Raw genomic sequence first — 10171 nt, forward strand, 5'->3', positions numbered from 1 at the left:
GGTAGTTGTAGTTTCTAATATTTGTTATAATTAGTGGATTTGAGAGGAATCACATGTTTGGTTGTCACTAGTAAAGGAAAGGAAATGAATGAAATAAAGAAAACATAGGTAAAAACTTCTCAACTTTTTTTCACCCAAAAATCCTCCAATTTTGAGAGAAAAGGAAAGCAAGGATTTAAAAGTATTATTTTCCTTCAACTTTCTCTCTTTTCCAATCAAACCCCTCTTATTTTCTTTTACCAAACATAAAAAAGTTTGTTTTTACCTTTCCTTTCTTTTCCATCCAAATCCTTCCTAACAAACAAAGCCTAACTCTCCTTAGTTCCATCAAACATCTTGTGTGCATCCCTTCTTTCTCCCGCCATCATTTCTCTTCTTCTTCCTCTGCAACTGCAAACTGTAAACTGCAAAGTTTCTTTCATCTTCTCTACCTTTCCGGATCTCTGCTTCTATAATAATCAGGTTAAACAACTTTTTCTCCAGCTAATTTTCTTCATTATCTTCGTTAATGGCAGATGCTTTGATTCATTCTTTTTCTTGTCATCTACAACTTCCTTCAAATGTTTAGTACGATTGTTGAGAATTGGGAATAAATAACATTGATTCATGGTGAATGGTGATGATCAGTTTTATAGGGGGTGAAGGGTTTTATAAATGTAAAAAATTGTTGGTTCAAATCTATATATAATTAGCGTTGATATACAATTCCCGAAAAAATAAAATATCAGTCACACATGCTATTGCCATACACTGTGGATTTGATTATGATAGAGATTAATACTTAACAAATTTGACTCAATCATGGGAGATATTCACACCTAGTTTGTCTCATCAAAAAATCAAATTCGACACCACATGACCGTAAGTTAGACAATGCGTAATAAACTTGTCATGATAGGCGATGATATCACCCTTTTATTGCTATCAAATTGAGATCAGGTGCGTTTGTGCCAATCAATGATTGCAGTTTACTTTAATTGACTACATATGAAAGGATGTTGTATGTGTCAGATCTTTGTTCATTTTCTTTGAATTCTCTCTTTTTTTTTACATATCTGGATCATATGATAATGCCGAATTATTGGAAAAATTGGCCATTTTAGTTGCTGTTTTTGTGAAAAATTAGATATTCAGATATATTGGTTGTAGAAATCTCTTAGACGAGATGATACATGAGAACTGAACAATTGAAGAAAACGAAGGGAAAGAAAACTGGAGGATGATCTTACAATTACTAAACAAACGAAAGTTCTGGTAAGTCTGCAGTTGGTAGACTTAATTAGAGCAAGCTATCAGCTCGAGAAGGCAATCTTCTGAAGAAATTGCTGGGAACTGTTGGCATCTTGCTTCTGAACCGCGGATGTCGTAAGAAATACAAGCCTGCAAAGATAGCCAGCAACCTAAAAGGTGTTACATAGAGTAACACAGCGGCAATGAGACAAAATAAAGTATAAAGGCAGGTAGCTCTTGGATCTCTCCAGCTTAACAATGCTAGAAATCTCTCTCCTTGAGTAGCCATATCTCCTAGAACTGTCTGTATCCTCCCTGCTATACTTCTGAGCCTATCGTATCTCATTCGAACTATATCAGATGATTTGGTTGTTGGAAAAGTATCGAACTCTTCATCGAGCTCATCTGGGTGAACTGCATCTGCCCATGATAGTTTAGTATCCATGTGAGGAGGATGCCTAGGCCTATATCGGTAATTCCATATACCAATCAGAAACATGTAGAGGCAAGCTGTAGGGAGGATAAGTTCCGGGTAGCAAATTAAAATGAAGAAAAGAATGTGAACAAGAACTGTAGTGACTGGGTTTTTCCATTTGCAGACCTCTCCGAACCACTTGCTCATGGAGATCATCCCAGAGAAGACCGACACTATTCTGAAGAAGTTTGCTTTGCTTTTTCTCATGCTCCATATGTGGGAGTCGACATCGAGCATGTACTCTACAATTTCCCTCCTAAGAGGTGGTTCCGCTCTTCCAAGCCTTACTGCTACGATGTTCATGGCTTGGTATCTCAAGTTGTCTAGCTGGTTTACAGTGAATGGATGGACATAATGCATCTTTGGGAGTAAAGTATGTGTGTATTGATAGATCATGTTTGAGAAGGATAAGCAAGTGAATCTAACTGCTAGTTGGAGCTCGCCCATTTTTTTCACACCGGATGATTGTAGGACGAGGAGAGGATATGAATGAGTGTAAATCTTGTCTGTTTCTAGGGTGGATAGCCGGATTCTTATCTTTCCGATCTTTGGATCTTTTGTGCTTTTGTCATTTCCACCGAGATGGCAGTTGTCAAAGACAGCTAATGTGATGACGGTGCAAGGATCATAAACCTCCCATAAGTATTGCTCGTTCCATTTAGGGTTGAAGCTTTGGATAATGGTTCTTGTTCGAACCCATTTTTGTCCGTACTTAGCCACACAGTATGCGTCGGTGCCACTCTGACCTTCCTTTTTCTTCATAGCTTGGAGCCCTTGAGCACTTAAGATTCCCACCTCGAGGATTCCCATGGGTTGTTTCCACAATTGTCTAGCAGTTGGCCTCGTATCACTGATGTACATTGTTGATTCATCTAGCACGTGATAACCTCCCTCAAAGCAGACTCTCATGTGTATCCTTGTTGAGAACTTGAGTTCGTTCCTCCTGTCACCCTCCAAGGCCCCAAACCCAAACCTCTCAAGGTTGAACCAACGAGAGTGAACGGCTTTGTGGTCTAGTCGCCTCTCGAAGATGCTCAAGGGCAAGCTTATCTTCCCGACTAGCTCATCCTTTGAGCTGGCTTTGTTCACCACTTCGAGAACCAACATTTCTTCAAAAGGCTCTGCTGCTACAAAGATCAGATCTTCATTCCACATTGGGTTGGTGGTTTTAACAGGGCACAGCTTGGTTTTAAGTATCTGGCTTCCAAGTTGAGCCTTAATATAGACTTGTGGGAGTTGGGTTTTATCATGTGGCTCAACATCTTGGGCTTCAATCACATTTACTCTAAGGTACCATAACTTTGGAGACACATAGACCTTCGATCTGATATTGTAAACACCTTCACCTGAAACCACTGAAGCAGCATCAGTATGCCAAGCTTCAGGGAAAGCTTCATCAGCTTGTGTACCCATCCAAACAGCAACCATAACCTCTCCTCTTGTCTTCACCTCCCCTCGACGGTCCTCTAGCCTATACCATTGTGGGGCCAGAGGACTATCAGGTGGGACCCGTGTTGGCACTTCATTCAGGTCGAACACCACCTTTCCTAAGTAGTCATCTCGACCTACCATCTCCCTGTCTCTAACGTAAACTTCAAGGACAGTGGATTGTAACTTATCCTTTGTGAAGGCAAACACCTGTTTCCACTCCGGGTTGATCTTGTTCTCAAAGTGCTTCGTTTTACCCTTGTAGTTGCCTAACTTGACTTCAACATATGGGTCACAGCTCCCTGATACAGGGTTCACCGGGAGATCTTTGGCACGCACCACATGAACATAGAGGTAGTTCATCTGTTCAACAAGGTCGTACGTGCTTGAAGTCCTGTCACCGCCTATCCATCCATGCCCACCTCGGACTCCTCCATGTGGCCATCTTTCTCCAAGCTGGGGTTTTGTATCTTTTAACTTGAAATCATCTGGATTTGGAGGAGAGGCTTTCTTATCTGACATGACTAACAACTCTGATGCTACAGTTCTGTTGGCTTTGAGTTTGTCAACTGAAGCACAACGTGACTGACTATAATTATGGGATCAAAACATAAAAGATGGTGTTAGAAGTTGGTTGAAGCAAGGATTTTCAATGAATTTTCAGGATTTCATGGTTGAATTCCTAATACGGGTTGATCAAGAAGGTCCAGGAAGCTTTATGATTCATGTGTAGAATTGTGATATTGAGTGTTATATCATAAGCTAGAATATGATTGACTACTCATTTTTACGCAGCTTTGATGGCATCCACCTTTTGCACTAGCAGGTATATATTCCCTTTTCCTCTGCTTTCCCATACTAGTGGTCCTTTTGGAATATTAGAAAGCCCTTATCATAAAAGAAAGTCATGATTAAGTTAAAGAAAAGTTTTTAACAGAAAAGAATGGTTTAAAGTCATGGTGTTGTGAGATAAAAGGGTATAGTTGCAAGTGCTGAAAGTAATTAGCTTTGTTTGCAGACAGTAATACTATGAACTGTAACCAATATGTATTTTGTTCTGTTCTTCAGTAAAGAGATCAAAGTGTCAATCTTCTACACTTATTCTGTCTAAATGTAGCAGATAGCAGTTATTCGAAATTTGGCAACCTGAAGCAATCAATTTCAACTTTGCGAGCCTAATACTAATTGCACCTTAGATTTTTCCAAAAGAAATTCCAAGCTTGGGATTAATACTACTTGAATTTACTGTAAAAAAATTCTAATGATAAAGTCAACATATACTTCTAGAATCTTGTCTGACAGGAACATAAATACACAGCTTTCCTGAACTATGGTATGGCTTAAGAGAGCCCTTTTGCTAGTCACTTGAAATTAGACATTATGATGGAAGATCAGGTAAGATTCGAGATTTTTTTTTACCTCGTGACTCTTTCTAACTCGGTTAGGCACCTGTGTTGGTCTTTTCTTATACTTTTGGATAAATTACAGTGATAGATACTAGTCTTATCAGAACTTTCAATTATACACTCAGGCTGTGAAGCACAAAAATTTCTAGCACCTGCAGTTTTCTGGTTAAACGTCTGCATTTCTGAAACTCCATTTCGCGCTAATGAAGCCTGAATTGGCTCGAACCTAAGTGTTCGCATTACAAAACTCCAATTGTTTTCGTGTACACTTCAGGTGCATCGAGCCGTTAGGCATTCCCTGTTTATTTGTTTATTTAAAGCTCTCTTATCATCTTGTTTTTGCTCATTTATGGTTCTCCAAACAAGCAAGAAGATAATCATAGGCATACTTGAGTTAGATATCCGAATGTATGATAGGAATTATGCAAGTCCAATCCGCAGAAATCTTCCTAGGAGATTTCTATTTATTTGTCTTCCTCCTTTATGAAGTATGCTATCTTTGTGGCTTTTATTATTTGCCTTCCCAGTTCTGCTTTCCACCATTTTTACAGCAAAAGGTATCTCTTTGTTCTTTCTAGCAGCTGTACCTACTGAGAAGGGAAGTGCAGGGAAAAAGAGTCTGTAGGCTAAAGCGTCGCATAGAGAAGATAATGCAGGACAAACTTAGCCTAAAAGATGCTTTATTTAACCCTCTTTATTCTCTTCTGCTACTTTATTCTTCTTTGATTTTCTCTACTGTAATTTACCTTGACTTCTTGTTTAATATTTGTGTAAAAGTTTCAGCTTTATCTATAGCTTCTACATGACTCAACAATTTCTTGAACTCAACCTTTCATATGTACCACCTCTCCACCTCCCATCAATATATGTAAACAGTACATTGTCTTCAACTTGGAAGGTGAAACTCCTGTTTAAGAATGTCACATGGTTCACATCAAAAAAGAAAAGAGAATAATGTAACATAATTATGCGAAAAATTCTTTGTAAGAGTTGGCTCATTCGATTTAATTGGAGCTATAACTCTCGTCATTATGCTAAGGCTATGTTTAGTTCACCTGAAATTTTCTGATCTGAACTTATCTGATCTGATCTGAACTTATTTTTTCTGATCTGATCTGATCTGATCTGAACTGATCTGGTTACAAGATCTTATCTTTTAGATTTTTCTCAATATATAAGAAAAAATATAGTCATGTGGGGTCTTGTTTGATTCGTCTCAATGAGTACTTTATTAATATTCAATCATTATAATTTTTACTAATATGTAATGAAAGATATAATGATTTTTAAATATAAGCATGATCTGAACTGATCTGATCTGAACTTATTTTTTCTGATCTGATCTGATCTGATCTGATTAGACCTGAAATAAACAAAAATAAGGTGAACTGAACATAGCCTAAGTAGGTCATAACAAGTAAAAAAGACATTTATTTATAGAAATATAAAATGGAGCAAGTAAAAAAAAATAATAGAGGGAGTAACACATAGAAGTATGAGAAAGTGTTTGTAACAATAGGTTGGAGTCTTTTGGACGACGGAGGCAATTTGATAAATTTACGAGTTGTAAAGGTAAAATGGTACTTCCTCTGTTTTTTTTTTTTTTATCTTTCTCACTTAGAATTTTGACACTATTCATACTTAGAAAGAATCTTCTAATTGTTGTACAATTTATAAGAAAAAACATAGTCATGTGGGATCTTGTTTGATTCGTCTCAATAAGTACATTATTATTATTCAATCGTTATAATTTTTAATAATATATAATGAGAGATATTTAAGCTCAAAGAGGTGCATTGGGAGACGCGCATAGGAAAGTGAGAATGATAAAAAAAAAAAAACAGAGAGAGTATTTAACTACAGTGAGATTGGTAGTTAAACTTTGGTATTAAAGTAAAAGTCAATTATCTAATACCAACTTGATTTTACTTTAGCATTAACTTAACTTTTCAGAATGTGTTATTATACATGTGTTCTTATTAAATCTTATTCTTTGGGTTGAACTTAATTTGTGTGAACTAAATTTAAAATGTGATAACTGAACTGAACTAGATTTGTCTAAATTGAATTGAATTAAATAGAATTTCTCATTAATTCAGTACAAAAAAGAGGGCCTTAGAGTCTTAAGCTCCATTTGGTAGGACGTAAAACATTTTCAGTGTAAAAATGATTTTCATGGAAAACAATTTACAATGTAAAACAGAATCTCAGAATTAGTTTTCCGTTGTTTGATTCCATGTACGAAAAATGATAAAATGAAAGGGAAATGAAAAGGAAAGCAAGAAGGTGGTAAGAGGAATATACAAGAGAGATAAGGAAAAAGGTTTCCCTTCATTTTGAAACGATAATGGTTTTCCATCATTGTGAGAGTTATTTTGGCCCAAGGGAAGATGGTTTTACACTCTTTTGACAACCAAATAATGTAAACTTAAAAATAGAGGAAAACAGTTTTCTAAAAAAAACGTTTTATACCATACTAAACGGAGCCTTAAAGTCCCAAAATTAGACGTTTTAGATAGCCTCTAGACATACCGTGAAATATCATTAGGTCCAAAACCAGTTTCCACCAAAAAACGTGGGCTTGTTCATTTGAATAGATAAGACTATTGGATAACCACGAAAGGGATTTGCATCCTCGTGGCCCGTGGGCTGTCAACATTGAACTTCTTTTGGTTGTTGATTCACACTTCAGAGAGGAACGTGTCTGCTCATTCGTCAAAAGTAAAAAACATTGAAGTTTTCAAAACCTTTTTCACTGATATCCGGAAAGTGGATAAGATAAGCTTAAAACATAAAATGAAACAATCGGCTACTAGTGGTTTTGTTATGATGGTATGGTATGGTTAGGAAGTATGGAACGACACAAGGAACGGGATGGAAATTATTGGGACTTAGGCTATGTTTAGTTCACCTGAAATTTTTTGATCTGAACTTATCTGATTTGAATTTATTTTTTCTGATTTGATCTGATCTGAACTGATCTGATCTGATTTACAAGATTTTATCTTTTAGATTTTTCTCAATATATAAGAAAAAATATAGTCATGTGGGTCTTGTTTGATTCGTCTTAATGAGTACTTTATTAATATTCAATTATTATGATTTTACTAATATGTAATGAAAGATATTTAATAGTAATAATGATTTTTAAATATAAGCATGATCTGAACTTATTTTTTCTGATCTGATCTGATTAGATCTGAAATAAGCAAAAATAAGGTGAACTGAACATAGCCTTACTTAAACAAATTTTGACGAGTTCAAATTATTTAAACAATTTTTTTAAGGAATAGTTTAAACAATTTTCTTAAGGAATACTTTAAACAAATTTTAATATCGTGTAAAATAGTAAGTGTAGATACTAAAAATTTATTAGTATTTTACAATCAAAATGTAATTATTATTGAGCTAAAATAAATATGATTACCAATTTAATTAATTTAGCCTACTCAACTAACATATCCAAAATTAAATCAAACAAATATAAGTTGGGTTTTAAAATGTTTAGACTAGTCCATATTATTAGTCCGAATAAGATGGTCAAATAGTAGAGGTAAAAAGACTTCCAAGTCATAAATGGGTTCAAACACATAAACTATCAAGTCCATGAAGAGATCTCCATTCCAATAGACCTCACATCTCTCAGTTGAGGGGGTCGGAAAATTATTATTCTTAGGAATTCATAAATTTCTCTTGGAATTCTCTCTGCAAATAGTCAATAAGCACATCAAATTTGTGTCGATTGTTCAGATACACCCAAACATATTCAATTGAGATTCAAGCTTTTGTCAGCCCTCATTCGAATACACTCAAATAAAACTCAAACTCAGGTTGACGTTGACAAAACGTCATCTCACACTCAAACTCAGGTTAACATTGATAAAACGTCAGTCTATACTCAGCTCCACGTCGAAGCCAACACATGTCACTCTCGAGCTACGGAATATAATCAGATGACTTAGTTTATTTTTCATATAAATTGTTTATAAAGATTTGTACTCAATACATTTATTGAAATATAATTTTTTTGTTACTTTGTTTCTTGTCTAATATATTTTGACTCGAAATTTGTGTATACAGTAAGTTATAACAAGTTTTTAATAATTTAAGTTTAGATAAGTTTAAAAGATATTACTGAGAAACACTCCTTTGGTATAATGTGAGAGTAGGGGCCAAGCCAGTAATTTAAGGGGGGGGGGGGATTTTTTACTATATATTGTCGGGTATATTATTAGTTTACCATTTTATTTCTTTTTTCACGGTTTTCGAGACATATATTTCACCATTTCTATATTTTATCATGTTTTAAAAAAAATACTTAAAACATATATATCGTACTCTACCTTCTTTGTATCACAGGATCTTTTATTTGTCTGAGAATTTGAGTAATCATTTCTTGCATCACAATATTTTCAAGAGTCAAAGATTCTTATGAGTAAAAAAATGGAGAAATAAGATTCGAAGGGTAAAGAATCCAGAGAAAGGCTTGGTAACCAACTGTTTGAGTCCAAAAAAGACTCAAACACTCAAAAAGTTACACAATGGTACCATTATAACCTGGTATTGGTATCACATTGTTATCAGGATTGGTACCAAGCAACCTTACTTTGGTATCAAAATTTTCGGACAATGGTACCAATCTAAGCTAGCATTGGTACCAAACAACACGCGCGTGAAATTTCCAAGGCTTAAAATGACCAAATTACCCCCGTTTGAGTCCCCTACCATCACATGCCCATAACACCATGAAACCTCCTCACCACCACGAAACCCACTACCCACTACCACCACAAATGAAACGGAAACTATCAAAAATCAAAGAACGAAAACAATTGTTTCTCGGTGGCGCAGCAGTGGGGGGCTTTTTGGGTGGCGCCATGGTTGGGGGGATGGACGAAGGGAGAGGAGAGGGGGGGGGGAGGGGTGAAGGAGGGACGAATGGAGAGGAAAGAGGGTAGGGTGAAGGGGGGTGGGGGTGCCGCCTGAGGGGGCGGAGGGAGGGTTGGGAGTTGCTGGTAGTGGTGGCTAAGTTTCATCTTGCAAAAATAATTTTGATTTTGGTTTGTTTTCGCAAAAAATGCTTTATAAAGTTTTTTTTCGTAAAAATAAACTCGTAAAAGGTTTTTTTCCGCAAATTTTCCAAATTAAAAGTAGATAAAAAAAAGTAATGGTTAACGCAATCCAATTCCGTGATCTCACGTTGAAAGAGTTATTTTGACTAACATACTTAACCATTAAAGCAAGAATTTATCTGATATTGTAAATAAAAATTATTAAAAGAGACGGTTTAATTTTAATATAAAAGTAGACCTAGTCACTAAATTAAATGAATTAAACTAGTCACCGGAAGAAATTAACCTAGTCACTATTGGGTTAATTCTCTTTTTAATATTGAGCTTACTATTAACTAATTTTAATTTCAAATTAGCCGGTTTCTTACAAGACAAACTCTATAGTAAATACTTTAACAAACCGTGTCTTAAAAACCTAGAGAGACAGCTTGCGTAATATATGGACCGTAGGGGTCTGGATCCTGTCAGCCCCCCTTTGGCTTTACCCCTTTGTGTGAGAACGACAGTAAAATTAAAGAGTACATACTTCCTCCGTTTCATAATACTCGCTACACTTTTCA

At 35.7% G+C, this 10171-nt stretch overlaps 1 protein-coding gene and 1 long non-coding RNA gene across 3 annotated transcripts; one reads left to right on the top strand and one right to left on the bottom strand.

Moving 5' to 3' along the window:
* Positions 1-156: 156 nt before the first annotated feature.
* LOC104889233 (FT-interacting protein 1) lies at positions 157-3949 on the bottom strand. The gene is made up of 2 exons (XM_057393141.1): positions 1230-3949; positions 157-554 (listed from the first exon to the last, which is right to left on the bottom strand). The coding sequence occupies exon 1, from the start codon at positions 3653-3655 to the stop codon at positions 1280-1282; it is 2376 nt and encodes a 791-aa protein (XP_057249124.1). The 5' UTR covers positions 3656-3949; the 3' UTR covers positions 157-554; positions 1230-1279.
* On the top strand, positions 3822-5429 carry LOC109134630 (uncharacterized). Of its 2 annotated transcripts, none has more exons than XR_008968496.1 (2): positions 3822-3959; positions 4436-5429. It is a non-coding gene; the product is annotated as an uncharacterized LOC109134630 (long non-coding RNA). The 2 variants fall into 2 exon arrangements; XR_008968497.1 differs by having other exon boundaries at positions 3828-3959; positions 4421-5429.
* Positions 5430-10171: the final 4742 nt, after the last annotated feature.

This window comes from Beta vulgaris, chromosome 3 (assembly GCF_026745355.1).
Source record: "Beta vulgaris subsp. vulgaris cultivar EL10 chromosome 3, EL10.2, whole genome shotgun sequence".
NCBI lineage: Eukaryota > Viridiplantae > Streptophyta > Magnoliopsida > Caryophyllales > Amaranthaceae > Beta > Beta vulgaris.

What these genes read in the sequence shown, in the direction of transcription:
- LOC104889233 (XM_057393141.1), bottom strand. Translation starts at nt 3,655, where the DNA reads ATGTCAGATAAGAAAGCCTCTCCTCCAAATCCAGATGATTTCAAGTTA.